The 18,020-nt window shown below is 35.9% G+C and overlaps 1 protein-coding gene and 1 non-coding gene across 2 annotated transcripts in view; one reads left to right on the forward strand and one right to left on the reverse strand.

Moving 5' to 3' along the window:
* The first annotated feature begins 5,245 nt into the window (after positions 1-5,245).
* LOC115801887 (U6 spliceosomal RNA) lies at positions 5,246-5,352 on the forward strand. The gene has a single exon (XR_004022245.1). It is a non-coding gene; the product is annotated as a U6 spliceosomal RNA (small nuclear RNA).
* Positions 5,353-7,977: 2,625 nt separating this feature from the next.
* Positions 7,978-18,020, reverse strand: part of BTBD8 (BTB domain containing 8) — a 98,821-nt gene continuing 88,778 nt past the window's right edge. Inside the window, exon 18 of the mRNA XM_030759932.2 lies at positions 7,978-17,597. Within this exon, the coding sequence (XP_030615792.1) occupies positions 17,128-17,597 (470 nt within the window). The 3' untranslated portion in view covers positions 7,978-17,127. The remainder of the gene's footprint in view (positions 17,598-18,020) is intronic.

The following is an 18,020-nucleotide window of genomic DNA, read 5'->3' on the forward strand; positions in this document are numbered from 1 at the left end:
CGTGTTTTTGGCAAAAATAAATGACAAAGACCTACATTTAGACATGGCCTGTCACTGTTTTTATTTTTTCAATAAATTTATTTATTTTATTTATTAATTTTTGGCTGTGTTGGGTCTTCCTTGCTGCATGCAGGCTTTCTCTAGTTGCATCGAGCAGGGGACACTCTTCCTTCGGTACACGGGCTTCTCACTGCTGTGGCTTCTCTTGTTGTGAAGCATGGGCTCTAGGCCTGCGGGCTTCAGTCATTGTGCCTCAGGGGCTCCAGAGCACAGGTTCAGCAGTTGTGGCACACGGGCTTAGTTGCTCCGCGGCATGTGGGATCTTCCTGGCCCAGGGCTCAAACCTGTGTCCCCTGCATTGGCAGGCAGATTCTTAGCCACTGCACCACCAGGGAAGCCCCCCTGACACTGTTTTTAAATTACAGTGCTATAGAAGTAGTTCAGACATCCATGAAGGAAATAAAAGATGTTGCCTAGAAAGAAGAAAAAATCATGTTAGCCTTGCACTTCTCTGTTGCCACACCAAATTACAGGAGATAATTACTACAAGCTATTTTTCTGTCAACTGAGAGATAAGAAGGACTGGCAATAAGCACTAAACGAGTTAAATGAAGACATAAATCTAAAGAACTATAAATATGGCCACAGAAGATAAACACAAATGTAATGCACTCATTTATGCAAGTCTTCAGATCCTTTCCATTTCTTGTCCCCTATGGCTCAGCACTTGCTCTGCTTCCCAGCCCAAGCAACCTTGTCAAAGGCTCTTGCCTTTCCTTCAATAATAAGTCTTGATTGCTCCAACTGCATTTTGTCTCCTGACACCACCAGCTGGCTCAGCCTTCCCAGGCAGGTATTAAAGGCCAGCTTTGGCATGGCCTCTGTCATACATGTTACAGTGGGAGCTGTATGGCTCAATGGAATCCACATAGGCTCTGGATTCTCCAGTAGCTGCCAGTAGGGACCCATGTCACAAACTAGAAGTGTGGGGGTAGTTAACTCCTATTGAGCATACTTTGAGCAATGGGAGGAAAGAGGTAGGACTGAGCACATAAGTTGTTCACTCTTCTTCCTCCCAATTGTTCCAAAATCCAGAACTTCCCTTGGCTTCTCCAAAGATGTCCTGTGTGACCAAGAAACCAGCTGTTTCTCATGAAGCCGAGCACAACTTGCCACCTTCTGTTTACTTCCTTCATTGTTTTACTTTTCCCCTCACTGTTGCTCCCCTGGGACTGAACCCTCCAACAAAGCATTAGTTCCACAAGCTTTGCCTTAGGCTCTGTTTTGTGGGGAGCTGGGTTAAAACAGTCAAAATTACTCTAGAGAAGTTATGTAAAAATTATGAATGATATTCTGGATCCAAACATTCAAAATATCTCAGTAACAGAGAAAGAAGTAAGAAAGGACATAACAGAGGAGAGTGATGGAGAGGTATGCTAATTCCTTATCTTAAATAGGGGAAGCTCAAAAGATAGAATTACACATTTGATTCTTGTGGATTTGAGAAATATAAGTTAAAGAATGTTTTAGGGAAAATAGGGTTAACTGTTTGGAGAATTAAAAATGGAATACTGACTTTTCAAAAACTAGAGAAAAGTAAATAAAATCTGATTTATAGAGAAAAAAGATAAAAAACAAGAAAGAAGCACAAACCATAAAAATATAAAACAAAATGACAAAATTAATAAATGTAAATCTTATAAATGATGTTGAAGATATTTAAATAAAAATAAAAATGTACATTAGCAAAGACAAAACAGAATGGTAGAGGAGATGGTAACTACATTGGGGAAGCTCTAAGCAAAAGGAGTGATAACTAACCTAATAAATCCAAGAAAGCTAAAGCCTAAGCCAGCAATGGGGAAAGTCAAAAAGTAACTCAGAACTCCCAAAGGCTTAGGAATTTGTTCCAGAGGTTCTGGTGTACCAGAGGTGTGACTAAAATTTAGAAGAATTGTCAAAAGTCTGTTTAAGAAGCACTCAGAACCCAAGATGCCCTCCTCACGGCCAGGTGATTCCATGTCTCTCACCTCAGCAGAACTGGAGGTTCTTTCTCTGAAGAGGGAAACATGAGGGTCTCTGACTGGGGGACTGCAAGTGCAGTTGGAAGTGGAGTTTGCTGAAAATAGGAGGATAAGAGAACAGTTACACATGGAAAGTGAGACCCTCAACCATCTTTCCACAGTCACAGCCTAGAATATTTGTATCAAGGTCATTTCCTCCAGGCAAGCAATAGGAAGATTGCTCTATGAAGCACTGAACCAGGTCAGGTGAAAAGACCTCAAGATACTGACACTGGTGTTTTACAAAAATTGAGCCCCATCAGCTGACCCTGCAGAGAGGCCCACTGTCAGCAGCAAGTCCCACTCACTCACACAGAGTTTTCAAAAAAGCTTTTGAGTCCCTAAAGTATAAGCAAACAGCCCACAAATTCCTCTAATGTAAAAAATAGAGACTAAAACAAACACATAGAAAAAAAGCAAATTTGGAGAAATTCGCTGTTCAGAGAGTAAAACTTAAAAAAAATTATATCCTCAGATCAATAGGGGAGACATTGCATCAAAGGAACAAGAACAAAATACTATTAAGAGAAATTTCAAAGAACAAAATAGAAAATATAATAGCAATAATGAAAAATGGAAAGCTGAATGGAAAGATTGGGAGATAAAATTGGGAAATACCTCAAGAAGTAAAGAACAAAGACAAAGAGATTAGTATGAAGGAAAAGGTATTAATGGTCTCATGTCTAAATCATAGGAGTTCCAAAAATACAAACAGAGAAACTAGAGGGAGGAAGAAATTGTTAGCTAATTTAGGGAATTTTTCTAGAACTGAGGGATGTGGTTTCCAAACTGAAAAGGCCTGCCAAATGCTTAGGACAATGGATGAAAATACACCCACATCGAGCACAGGTTCATACTATTTTACAACTCCGAGGACAAAGAGAGAAACCTAAAATTCTCCAGACTACTTATAAAGAATTAAGAACCAGAATAGCATCGGACTTCTTTTTTTTTTTTTTTTTTTTGCTGTATGTGGGCCTCTCACTGTTGTGGCCTCTCCCGTTGCGGAGCATAGGCTCCGGACACGCAGGCTCAGCGGCCATGGCTCATGGGCCCAGCCGCTCCACGGCATGTGGGATCTTCCCGGACTGGGGCATGAACCCGTGTCCCCTGCATCGGCAGGTGGACTCTCAACCACTGCGCCACCAGGGAAGCCCAGCATCAGACTTCTTAACAACAGCAACACTGGAAACAATATATTCAAAATTTGGAAGTAAAACTATGGTCAGAGTATCTGAATAGACATTTTCCCAAAGAAGACATACAGATGGGCAACAGGCACATGAAAAGGTGCTCAACATCACTAACCATTAGAGAAATGAAAATTCAAACTGCAATGAGATCATCTCACACCTGTCAGAATGGCTGTTATCAAAGAGACAACAAATGACAAGTGTTGGTGAGGATGTAGAGAAAAGTGAATCCTTGTGCACTGTTGGTGGGAATTTAAATTGGTGTAGCCACTGTGGAAAACAGTATGGAGATTCCTCAAAAAACTGAAAAAAGAACTACCATATGATACAACAATTCTACTCCTGGGTATTTATCTGAAGAAAACAAAAACACTAATTAGAAAAGATATATGCACCCCTATATTCATAGCAGCATTATTTACAATAGCCAAGACATAGAAGCAACCTAAGTGTCCATCATCAGATGAATGGGTAAAGAAGATGTGGTGTATACATACAATGGAATATTACTCAGCCATAAAAAAGAATGAAATGTTGCCTTTTGCAACAACATGGATGGACCCATAATACCCCAGAGGGTATTATGCTTACTGAAATAAATCAGACAGGGAAAGACAAATAGCGTATGTTATCACTTATATGTGGAATCTAAAAAGTGAAACGAATGAATATAACAAAACTGAAACAGACTCATGTAGAGAACAAACTAGTGGTTACCAGTGGGGAGAGGTAAGGGGGGAGGGACAAGATAGGGGTAGGGGATTAAGAGGTATGAAATACTATGTATAAAATACATAAGCTACAAGGATATATTGTACAACATAGGGAATATAGCCAATATTTTATAATAACTTAAATGGAGTGTAATCTATAAAAATATTGGATCACTGTTGTACATCTGAAATTAATACAATATTGTAAATCAATGATACTTCAATTAAAAAAACTACAGTTATAACTTCAGAGGGAAGAAAAACTGAATGGAAGGAAAAGTAATCATGTTACTAACTTACTTAGCAGTAAGTAGTTTTTTCATGATTATAATAATGTAAACTCTAAATTCTGATACAACTAAAATTATTATACATCTATGTTGGGTAATGGGTGTGGGTAAATGAGAATCAAATTCTCATTTTTCAGAGTGAGATGACAATAGATAATATCTAAAACTGAAAAGTTAATTTGTGACAGATTATGTCACAGGGAGTTCATGTTATTTAGGGAAATAGAAGCAAACAAGAAATAGCTTAGAGACTTGCAAGTGGTTGCTGTAGGAAGTGGGATTGGGGTAGGTGGAGCCAGGCAGGGGACTGATGTTTGTTTTTTACTAAAGCTTGCAGAACTATTTCACTGTTTAAACTGTATGCATAACTCTGATGAAAATAATGGAAATGAATGGGTCCTTTTCCTAATTCTATGCTTTTAAACTCATTTGACTTGCTTCGTGTTCAAAAACATTTTAATGATCATATTAAAGGCTATCATCTATCTTTTAAAGACACAATGAGACCCATCTTTTATGTTTCACTTACAATGTCTACAATCATTACAAAAATTGTTAGGAAAAATAATTCCTATTATTTTCAGTATTTTTATTAAAAATTTATTATATGAGTAATTAATATATATTTAATATAAAAAACAGAAAGAATAGTAAATATAACATCAACAACAAATTCCAAAATCCAGAGCTAACTACTACCAATGTGTTAGGTATTTCTTTTTAGTAATGTATTCATATGTCGTGCACCAATTAGGTTTGTGTTTGGCTGCAAGTAAGAGAAAATCCAAATCAACAATAGTCTGAAATACTAAGTTTAACATACAAAGTTCTCTTCCCTTATGTAATAGCAATCCTAAGATAGGTAGTCCAGGGTTGGTATAGTGGTTTCATGAGGTATTCAGGTACATAGGTTACCACTCTGCCATCTCTAGGGTGTGGCCCTCATCCTCATGGTACAAAAGAGGGCTGATAGAACACATTTGCACATGCTCACTTAGGCAGCACATATACTAAAATTGCAGTGATACAGAGAAGATTAGCATGGCCCCTGTGCAAGGATGACATGCAAATTCGTGAAGCGTTCCATATTAAAAAAAAAAAAAAAGAACACATTTGTGCTTCAAGCAGCTTGATATAGGAAAGAAGAGAAGAAATCATCATCCTCTATAGAGAAACTTTCAGGAAGTGTCACTCAACACTTTTATTTATACCTAGTCACATTGTTACAGCTAACTGCAAGAAGGGCAGGGAAATGTAGTTTTCATTCTGAGTAGCCAAGTGCCCTGCTATAAAATTTAGGATGCTGTTGAGAAGGAAAAGGAGAAAACCAGAATTTAGGGTGGGATATTAGCAGTTATACCAGTCAGGATGTCCAGAGAAACAGAACCAATAGGACATATATATTAAGAGATTTATTTTAAGGAATTGGTCCACAGGATTATGGGGGCTGGCAAGTCTGAAATTTGTAGGGCAGGCTGGAATTCAGGCAGAAATTGATGTTTCAATCTTGAGGCAGAATTTATTCTTCAGGGAGCCTCAGTTTGTGCTCTTAAGGCCTTAAACTGATTGGATGAGGTCCACTTACATTATCAAGGATAATCTCTACTTAATGTCAAGTGGTTGTAGAGGTTATATACACCTACAAAATACCTTCACAGCAACATCTAGATTAATGTTTGATTACATAACTGGGTACCAGAGCCCACCCAGATTGACACATAAGACTAAAGTGTTTATCATTAATATATTACATATACATACATATTAACATCTAACTCCTTCATTTTATTGTGAGCATACCCCAAATCATCAATTTTTTTTTTTTAGTTAATTAAAAAAATATTTATTTATTTTTGGCTGCATTGGGTCTTCATTGCTGCACATGGGCTTTCTCCAGTTGTGGTGAGTGGGGCTACTCTTCGTTCCGGTGTGCAGGCTTCTCATTACAGTGGCTTCTCCTTTGCGGAGCACAGGCTCTAGGCGCGTGGGCTCAGTAGTTGTGGCTTGTGGGCTCCAGAGCGCAGGGTCAGTAGTTGGGGCTCATGGGCTTAGTTGCTCCATGGCATGTGGGATCTTCCCAGACCAGGGCTCGAATACATGTTCCCTGGATTGGCAGGCGGATTCTTTTTCTTTTAATACACTTATTTATTTTATTTATTTATTTTTGGCTGTGTTGGGTCTTTGTTGCTGCATGTGGGCTTTCTTTAGTTGTGAGCGGGGTCTACTCTTCGTTGTGGTGCATGGGCTTCTCATTGTGGTGGTTTCTCTTGTTGCAGAGCATGGGCTCTAGGCACTCCAGCTTCAGTAGTTGTGGCTTGCAGGCTCAGTAGTTGTGGCTTGTGGGCTCTAGAGCGCAGGCTCAGTAGTTGTGGCGCACGGGCTTAGTTGCTCCGCGGCATGTGGGATCTTCCTGGACCAGGGCTCAAACCCGTGTCTTCTGCATTGGCAGGCAGATTCTCAATCACTGCACCACCAGGGACGTCCCCAAATATTCTTATCAAACATGATCTTTAACAAAATAGCTTAATATCCCAACATATCAAAATAACTTATTCATTACTATGTTTTAGGACATTAAAATATTATATACATGTGCTTATTTTTAACCATTTCTGATTATTCATTACTTTTCTAAAAGTGAGATTACTGATTCAACAATTATGAAGATTTTTAAGACCCTTATTCCTATTGCCAAAATGCTTTCCAGTAAGTTTGCACTGATTTATACTTACACTAACATATATGAATGCAATGCCAGTCTCACTGTACTCTAGACATTAGGTTTCATGATTTTATCTTTACAATTAAATAATGACCACATTTTGTTTCTTACCTCTTTACTAACTAGTATATAAAACATTATATCATTCACTGTATTTTTATTGACCATTTCTATTTCTTATTTTGTTAATTTTGTTTTTACTTTTTGCCTAGGTTTCTACTGGGCTGTTAGCATTCTTCTGATTGATATATGAGGTATTTATATATTAATAATATAAATCATTGTTGTCTCTCTTGTAAATGATTCCTAATTTGCTCTTACTTTTTTCTTATTATAAAGTTTCTAGAATACAAATTACTTAAAGAAAGAAACTATATATACTTCAACTTTTCACTTAGGGTAAACAGTCAATCAAAATTAATAAATATACTTTCATATTATTGGTGACTAAAATAAAGGGAACTGAAACATGAAGATTAGATTATTTTCATACACAAATGAAGCATCATTCCCACGGATGAGTCAGGTAACCAGTCATATCTTTCCAAAAAAAGTGCTTGAGAAAACTCAATATTTTTCCCCTAAGAATTCTTACCTATGTAATATTTTTCTTCATTTAGTAGTAGTATTACTAACTTTATTTTTTTTAACTTGCTTTTTAAAAATTAATTAATTAATTAATTAATTTTTGGCTGTGTTGGGTCTTCGTTTCAGTGCGAGGGCTTTCTCTAGTTGTGGCAAGCGGGGGCCACTCTTCATTGCAGTGCACGGGCCTCTCGCTATCGCGGCCTCTCTTGCTGCGGAGCACAGGCTCCAGACGCGCAGGCTCAGTAGTTGTGGCTCACAGGCCTAGTTGCTCCGCGGCATGTGGGATCCTCCCAGACCAGGGCTCGAACCCGTGTCCCCCGCATTGGCAGGCAGATTCTCAACCACTGCGCCACCAGGAAGCCCAGTATTACTAACTTTAGAGTCTCCTGACTGAATTGTTGTTTCTAAGATGTCAACATTATGTTCAAATAAATTTTAAAATTATCAGTAAGATCATTTTAATGAATGAATTAAACAATGATCTTATAAGATGACTTATTTCCTGCTTCTAAAAAAATTTAAAAATGAAAAAGCAGCAAATAAGGATTTGTGATGGCAGTAATAGCTGTTTGACACTGACATGCTATAAATAAATCTGTGTGATAATATAAACTGACTCAGGCATTTGTGATGCACATGACAGCTCAAAATGATTTCATTTCCTCAGTAGTTTTTAGATTTTCTTATTTCATTGACTATGAAAAGTACAGTCAACCCACACACTGTTCTTGGATTGATTTTAATGTAACCTGCCCAGAATTTTAGGTTGATTTTCAAAATTAGAAGTGAAATTGAATTCCAAGCAAGGTAACTGACTTGACCAATAATTTAAGCTTGTATAGTATAATAATACTTGGAATTGTTTCTCTACCTTAATATATTTCAATTGCTTAGTTGAATCTAATTGACTCCAATAATTTTTTATGTTGGCAAAGCATCTAATTAGTTTTCATTCATAGTTCCTAAGTAATTAAAATGTTTAGTGGATAGTCATTTATTTACTTATAATAGTCTTACTTATCAAATTTATTACTTATTAAATGTATTCATATTTTCAAAAACTCTTTTATGGTTCTTTTTCTATGCTTCTTTGAGTCTGGTTAGACATCTTTTGATTATTTACCAGCCATCTGCATTTTAGTTTTTGTTAAAAAGAAAAAAATTTCCCCCCAGTTTATCTTTTGCCTCTTCATTCTGTTTATGATATCTGGGGCATATATTCATTCTAAAATTTAAATAACCAAATTAACAATCTTATATTTTATGTTTTGGAGTTCCATGTGTTTTTTCTGGGTCTCATGTGCTTTCTTTTTTTGTTGTTTTTTTTGGGGTACGCGGGCCTCTCACTATTGTGGCCTCTCCTGTTGTGGAGCACAGGCTTCGGACTCGCAGGATCAGCGGCCATGGCTCAAGGGCCCAGCCACTCCGTGGCATGTGGGATCTTCCCAGACCGGGGCACGAACCCGCGTCCCCAGCATCAGCAGGCAGACTCTCAACCACTGCGCCACCAGGGAAGCCCTCATGTGCTTTCTTACTGCCGGATTATATTAAAGTATCACACGTTTTCCTTTTTTATCTTTTTTCTTTTTATTGAAGTATAGTTGATGTACAATATTATATAAGTTACAGGTGTACAAAATACTGATTCACAATTTTTAAATGTTATACTCCATTTATAGTTATTATAGAATATTGGCTATATTCCCTGTGTTGTACAATATATCTTTGTAGCTTATTTTATACATAATAGTTTGTACCTCTTAATCCTTTCCCCCTATCTGGCCCCTCCCTCACTAGTTTGTTTTCTATATCTGTGAGTCTGCTTCTTTTTTATGTTCACTAGTTTGTTGTATTTTTTAGATTCCACAAATAAGTGATAACATACAGTATTTGTCTTTCTCTGTTTGACTTATTTCACTTAGTATAATGCCCTCTAAGTCCATCCATGTTGTTGCAAATGGCAAAGTTTCGTTCTTTTTTATGGCTGAATAATATTCCACTCTGTGTGTGTGTGTGTGTGTGTGTGTGTGTGTGTGTGTGTGTGTGTATTTATATATATATACACACTGCATTTTATCCATTCATCTGTTGATGGACAATTAGGTTACTTCCATGTCTTGGCAATTGTAAATAATCTCACGTTTTCTTATAGTACTTTTTGGCATCATTGTTTCAAGTTAAATTTTGGTATCTATGGAGATGATTTTTCTATATTTGACCTATTAATGTGGATATAGTATATGAATAGGTTTCCCAACCTTAAATTGTCTTACATTCCTTAAATAAATTGCCACATATTATTTTAATATATTTCTGGATCTTTTAGGAATTTTGCATTGATTATTATAAGTGATATTATTCCATAATTTTCTCTTTTATGCTATCTTTAGTTAAATTTTGGTGATCATATTATGATGGCTTCTTAAATTGCATCTGGAAGCTTTCTTCTTTCTCCAATATGCCAAAATGATAGATCTTGAATGCTTTCTCAGTTTCTTCCAAGGCTAAAAATCTGTGTAGATTTTCTGTCTTTTTTTGAGCCTGTTTTGGTAATTTATATATCTCTAGAAGTTATTCATTTCATCCAGGTTTTCTACTGTATTTATATGTAGTTGTATAAAATACTACCTTATTAATTTCTGTTGTTTTTTCTGTCTAATATTGTGTACTTATGCTTTTCTCTCCATTAAGCTAGTGTGTGGGTGGTTTTGTTTTTAAGAATTAGCCCTTAGATTTATCAGTTTTATTCTTTTTCTGACTTCTCATTAAGTTCCACTATTGCCTGTATTAATCCCTTTCTTCTACTTTCTTTGGATTCAATTTAATGTTATTTTTCTAACTTCCTGAGTTTGTGTTGTTCTCTATAATTTATCCAGATCAGAAGACTGTAGGAAAGTATTCTATTTACTTTCTTGACTTTAAAAGTAGATTATGCATGTTTTGAGAGTTTGGATCTAAGTAAAAGGACAATTTTGTAAGAGTGTTAGACATCTTCTTCCTTAAGCATGTAATTGTTTAAGTGCAGGTATATTTCTATTTTCATTTTTTATCTAGCTCTCTTGCCTGACTGAAGTTGACCATAAATTGAATAAAAAGAGGTAAGCTTCAGAACATTTTATTTGAAAACCTTTTAGGGAAAAATACTGTATTTTTTGGTGTGGAAGTATTTTTTCCTAATATCTTCCTGATTTGGAAATGTATTATTTAATTGATTGGGATAATGTTATCATAAAATATAGAATCAGAATAGAATTGAAATTCTCAGATTAGAATTAAAATTCTTGTGATAATACTGGCTAAATTTGGAAGTAATTAAGAAACCATTGTGTGTAAGATGAATCACAAACACTGAAAGTAACTCATGCAATATTAACATGATAGAAATGTATACTTCTCATATCTAACTAGCTGGATTCAAAGTAGTCTTAATATAGGAATTTATAGTATAAATAATATACATATCACTGGAGAAGAGTATGTAGATAATTCCAATCCCAAAATAGCTCCTGCAATAAATCACTAAATTGAGACAAACCAAGTTCCCACCCCCCTACTCCCCCCCACCAAAAAAAACACAAAGAAACAAAACTAGCAGTACATGGAGTGGGGAGTGGAAAGATCATAGTTTGTTGGGTTTCTGAATTTTGAAAGACATATACCTTGGTTGTCTCAACTGCATTTCAAATGTGACATGTCCAAATTGAAAATTATCTTTTTTTCAACTACAAAGCATCAGCCTTCCATTTTTTACCTATTAGAATTCTGGGGTATGAAGAGGAATCACCTTTATCCCTTCTTCCAAGTCTTCATACTCAGTTGGTAACCACATCTTGTTCATTCTACCTCCTAATTTTCTCTCAAATCCATCTTCTTATTTCTATCTTCGCCATTTTTTCCTTAGTTTGGGTCTCTTTTTCTCCTTAATTATTCCAATGACCCCTTTACAGGTCTTCTTTCTGCCAGTCTCTTCTCTAAGATACTTTTCCACACTATGCAGCTAGAATAATCTTAATAAAACAGTCCTGGACTTCCCTAGCGGTCCAGTGGTTAAGACTACATGCTTCCAATGCAGTGGGTGCAGGTTCGATCCCTGCTCAGGTAATAAGATCCCACATGCCGCACGGCAAGGCCAAAAATAACCCAAAAACAACAAACAAAAAACAGTCCTATAATATGTTTACCTTTGATTTAATATATTTAAAATATTTAATATGTTTGCCTAAATGGCTTTCCCCGTCCTTGGCATGGCTTACAGGTTCTTCATGTCCTGGCCTTCCTATACTTTTCCAGCTTTATCTTCCTCTACTGTCCCACATGCATTTAGTGCTTTAAACACCTGAAGTTCCTTGCAGTGCCCTGTATCAGTTAGTATTCTTTGTGCTTGACCCCACCTTCTCCTGCCTCTTCCTTGATGGCCCCTGATTCATTGATTATTCCCAACCTCTTATTTTCAAAGTGCTAAAGTTACTTTTATCTTAAAAACAACAGTAACTTCAAGCTACCACTGTCTCTTTTTCAGTCAGGCTCCTTAAAAGAACAAGTTCTACTTCTTTACTTCCTGTTCACCTTTCAACCCACTGTAGTCTAGCTTCTGTCCTTACTACTACTCTAAAGAAAACACCAATTGACAAAAACTACCAATAAAGTCCTAATGTCCAAATCCAATGTACTAGTCTAAGTGTGAACCTTGACATTTCAAACAGCATTTGGCACTGTTAACCGCTACTACTTACCTAAAAACAAACATACTTATTTTTCTGTGCCTTGTAGAAAACATGAAAAATATGAGTTAAAAGATAAAAATAATAATCACCACTTAACCATAACCACTATTAATACTTATTTCCTTCAAGTCTCTTTTTCTATGTACTTGTAAGTATAGAAAATTGGATGTTATATTTATAAATTAATATTCTGGGTTTTTTTCTTATAAGTGTCTTCTCTTGACATGAAATAGATGTTTTGAAAACAATTTTAATCATTTCATAATGTGTTATATAGATGTACCATAATTTAGCCTTTCTGCTGTTGACATTTAGCTAGTTTTCAGTTTTCACTTATATATCTAGCTCTCTGACAAACATTTTTGTAGACAAATCTTTGTCTCAGATTCTTCTTATTTCTCAATGGCAGGTCCCAAGAGGGGAAAGGACTAGTTTAAGGATATAAAGTTATAAACATTCTTGACATAGATTGCCTAATTACTTCCTGGAAAGGTAATTTACACTCCTACAGCAACATACAAGGATCCCAAACTTACCATTCTCTTGCTAACGTTGAATTTTTTTTTACAAACTTTTAAAAATCCTTGCCACTTTGATAGGTTAAAGTAGAATCTCAGCCTTGATTTGCCCTTCTCTGATTAGTGGTGATTATACATTCACCACTGTCTCCTCTTATCTTTGGCCTCCTAGTTCTCTTACTTCTGAATATTCCTTTTCAGTCTCCTTCTTCGGCTTTTCTTCTTCTGACTATTCCACAGTATTTTGTCCTCAGCCTCTTGAATGTCCCACAGGCCTCACAAACTCAGTGTGTCCTAAACTGAACTCATCCCCACTCCTGAGCTTGCTTCAATTTTTGGCTAATGACGTCATCCACAACCCAGGCACTTCAGTCAGAATCCTGAGTCTTCTAAGATGACTCCCTCCTCTCACCCAAAATCAGTTTCTCCAATCCACATCTTAAATCTAATATGGCCACTCCTTCTATCTCCACAGCCATTGCCCTAGTTCAAGCCTTTATTATTTTAACACTCATCACTAGTCTACCTGCCTTGAACCCTGTTCTACTCAATTGTACATACTGCTTCCAGAGTGATGCAGATCTGATCATGCTCCTCTCTGTACTATATGTCCCTATCCAACTTCATCTCTTGCCCTCCCCATCCATTCCCTTCTACTCTTCAGCCATATGGAACAAGAATTCCCCACTGCCTCTAAACTCTTTTTGTGCCGAATATGCCTCTTCCTTTGTCTTGTGAACACTTGCTAGTCCTAAAATAGTAACGGAGCCCATCCTAGTATCATTCCATCATTTCTCTCTCCTGTGTACATTGATTACACTTCATACAGAGCTTTATTTTGACACAACTTAAAAAGTTTTGTTTAACAATCTCTCACTAAACTGAGATATTCAAGGACAGATACGATGCCATTCATCTTTTAATACCCAGAAATATCATGGGCCCTCAAATATGTGTGGAATAAATGTTATTTTTGATAGCAATTCAAAAATTCCTTTCTATCTTCTGCCACCATATCTCAATCTACCTAATGTCTCTGTTACCAAATCCTCTTCCATTCCCCATTTCTAAGGTTGACAAAACTATTGTAATTGCATCTTGAGATCTGAGTGCTTCTCCAAAACAGGCCATCTTCATTACTGCTGACCGTTATCTTTCTGAAACACCTGGTTATGTTACCTAGTAACTTAAGAAACAAGTTTGATGACTACCCATTGTGAGCAGTAGGTGGTTATTTCCCCAAGAATGTGCAAACAGATTGTCCAGGGAGAGTTAAAAATAAATAAATGAATGCATAATGGAAAGAGACATGATGCCTACCAAATCCAGAGCTTTGACTATTTAAACATTTAAGCATAGTATTTTAATAACTTCCAGAATCCAACTCCAACTCAGCTTTTTAGCCTTATCTTCTACCACTCTTTGTCTGCATCCTCAACACACATCCTGGTCACCATTCCTTAAGGTGCTCCTATGTCTAGAATGCCCTATCACCAAGCAAATTCCTACTCATCCTTGAAAGCCAGCATCAGCTATTACTTGATTGCTCCAAGAGATGGTACAAAGGGGCTTTAGACTCTCTCCATAATCTTCATCAGTCCTCCACCAAGAACTCAAATTTTTAAAAAAATATGATTTTTTTTTGTATGGATGGAGTTTTTGAGTCTTAGGTAAACTATGTATAAAAGCATGTTTTAAAAACGTTTGTATTTTTATTGATCTGTAACATACAATCTAAGGAAAAGCAAAGTACTTCCTATAAAAGTTCATCTTCAAGGCAAGTTGCCTGGCCTACACTTCCAACTAGATTGCAGCCACCAAGCCCCTTTATAGAAATTCTGAAGCTTCACTGAATATTACTTGCCCTTAAGAAGCTTTCTCTAATCTTTTCTTCCTGACAATCTGTTCATAGCTTTTCCCTCTGAGCTATTACAACTCTGACCATATACAATTGTTATCTTACCAAACAATAGCATAATGTGTTATTTCTCTCTTAGTTTCTTCCACTAGGGTAGCTCATCCAGGGTAAGGATGCTACATCAGTCTCCTTATGTATAAAATAAAGATAAGACATATCTCATAGAACTGTTGTGAGAATTAGATGTTAATGCATATTTAAAGCACTCAGCACAGTGTCTAACATTTAATAAGTGTTAAATAAATTTTAGTAGTTATTTTTCAGTATATGTTTGTTGAATGATAAAGAACTAGCCCAGAGTCCTGCAGGAAACAGACTGGTAGATGTGTTGTTCACAAAAGGGCATGATAAGAAAACACACGTCCTGAAATTACCTAAGAGGTCATACTTAAGGACTTAAGTCCTTCCCTACTATCTATTTGCAAACGTGACATGAAAAAAATGAAGCTTCGATTATAAATTTGTGAACTTCTGAGGTAGTTTATTAAAAATAACAAAACAATTTCACATTTGGAGAAAAAGAAAACACACTGTCTTGGAAATCTGTGCTGTTTCTGACTCTATCATATATTATTTCTTTATGCTACAAACTATCTATGAATGAATTTGTTTTCAGATTTTATGATAAAAGTCAAATGAAGTGTGTTGTGTGGTAGAAATAACATCTAACTGAAATTAAGGAATACTGGATTCTAACTCACAAATCAGTGTGGGACCCTGGGCAATTTTAAAATTCCTCTGGGCTTCAGAGTCCTCCTTGGGAATTTGAAGGGATTAAACTAACCTCTAAATTCCCATCCAGCTTTAAGACACAAAGTTCTTATAATACTGTTTTTGACCTTTTTCTTATATGGTTTTCCCTCCTCATTAGAAACTGAACTCTTTTGGGTGGCAGGAATCAAACCTTATTTATCTTCACACTTCAGTGCCTAGAACAAATGTGTTTCTTGACTGTTTGAATGAATGAGTGTCCCTTGCAGAGCTTCTAGTTAAAAAAGGTATGGTGTAACAGGTTAGTAGCTAATGTTAACATTAATATGTTATTATATAAGAATACCAAATGATTGTACATTAATATAATTGTTGATATTCAATATAGTTACAGGTTCTCTCTAATGTTGATCATTTGTTGAAAACTTTGTGAATTTATTATTTTTTTATTTTTATCTTTGGCCGTGCTGCATGGTTTACAGGATCTTAGTTCCCTGACCAGGGATTGAATCTGGGCCACAGCAGTGAAAGCGCTGAGTCTTAACCCCTGGACCACCAGGGAATTGCCTGAAACTTTGTTAATTTAGAAAAGGAATTCTAAGCCAAAATATTTCCTTCTGATCTATTTTAGAGAAATTATGAGTTAGTTACAAAGCTTTGAGAGGTGCCAATTCTACTAAATCCCATCACCCTAAGGGTAACATCCACCAATATCAAGTAGGTAACCAAGTGTTCACTCCCCAGTAGAATTTTGTAAAAAAGATGTTTATCTTTGCCTTTCTACCAAAATTACAGACTGAAAGACAATCTGATCAAGGAAATAAGGAACTAGAGCATATAGACAAATGGAAAAAGCAAACATACATGTATGTGCACACACATGCACACAATTTAACTCTATAACTCAATTGCCTCATGTACCCATTTTCAAGGTAATATTTAGTGCAGGATTACTGCAGATGCAGTTCAAAAATATCTCTACCATGGAATGAAAAATGGTGATTAACTATAAAGGAAGTCTATCTAGATAAAACAGATGGACAGTTTTCCCACTTTTTTTCAACAAGGGCAGATGCCTTTCTGCGGATATATCCCAAAAAGAGTTACAGGAAATTCCACTTCTCCTGTTTTAGCAAAAATGTCAGTGAAATTTGAGATGCATTTACTTGACAATTTCCTGGACCTGAATTGTTGGGAAAGCGAAGGTTTTTTCTAATTATTAAGCTATCAGCCTCAACCATACCAACCTGCGTTTGAATGTTACAAATTAACTCTACATAAATTGACACAAGCACAATAAGTTTTTTTATTGTTAAATTATGGTTACCATATGCAGAGCAAAAAGTAAAGGGACTGTTCTACTTGTGCATTCACATTTTAACTTATTGAATGATAAACAAGTAAATGAATGATCAGTTAGGAAAGGAAAACTAAAGCAAGGGTTTCCTTACAACTCTTCTAATTTCTCTAATAATTATAGAAAACATGCTCAAGATTTTTAGAAAAACACTTTTTTCTACATGTGATATATTAATAAACAAACTATGTTTACTTCAGTAAATTGGAAAGACTTCCTCAATATTAAGGATAGTCTAATAGGATAATGCAATTATCATTTGGATATAATATAAGCATCAAAAAAATAAAGGGGTGGCATAGTTTAACATTTTCCAAAGTGTTAATACTCTTAATGCTGAGTTTCTAGTTCCAGAATTGTCCATTCCCCTTGGGGTGAACAATCCTCAGAGGAAAAACTAGCCATGGTGATGCTTGCTGAGGAATCATCGAATGGAGACGTTAGTTCACTCCATCTGTTTAAAGTGTCAACATGTGCTTTACCCTGAGGTTTTGAGCTGTCTCGTGCTAAAAGTAGTGTCTGATTGATTAGATACTGTGCTAAATTTAAGTCTTCAGGAATAGAATTTGTAATATTTAAGTTTGAATCCTCTTCAGAGAGCAGTTGCTTTAATAGCGTCCAATCTTGTTTTGCAAAGTGTTGCTCATCTTCAAAATCCATGTCTGTAACATGTGTTTCTGATTCCATTTTCTGCTCAAATGCTTCTGTTACATCCATCTCATATATTGGAGAGAGGGTTTTTGAAGGCCGATGGTCATACATGTAGTTTTGTGCCACTGTGTCACAATCATCTATGTCTCCTGAAATAATTCATAATACTAAACAATGTAAAAACTGCACATGTTGGTACCCCTCAGAGTTCTGTAGAACAATATTAACACAATATAACAGTTATTGTCCAAAAAAAACAGAGAATGGGAAAAATAACATTTATACAAAATTGACAAGATTTCTGAGGCATTTCTTTTTCTACGTTTGAAAAAAAAACTCAAAGGTAATGTTTAGCAGCAAAATCAACATAGGCAACTAACAATAATTCTCCAGTTTAATTTGAAAACTTGTGATACAGAAAACAAATTATTTAAACATAAACAGAACGCGCACATGTATCTAATTCACTATAATAGAAACTTAAAGAGAAAATAAGAGGCGGTTATTTGATGGTGACTTTTAAGGTAAGTCAGTTTCAAAGGGAGAATAAATACATTTTATCTAAAGACTTA

This window comes from Delphinapterus leucas, chromosome 1 (genome assembly GCF_059928025.1).
Source record: "Delphinapterus leucas isolate spDelLeu-1000000601 "Yukka" chromosome 1, BTC_Dleu_Yukka2, whole genome shotgun sequence".
In the NCBI taxonomy this organism is placed as follows: Eukaryota; Metazoa; Chordata; class Mammalia; order Artiodactyla; family Monodontidae; genus Delphinapterus; species Delphinapterus leucas.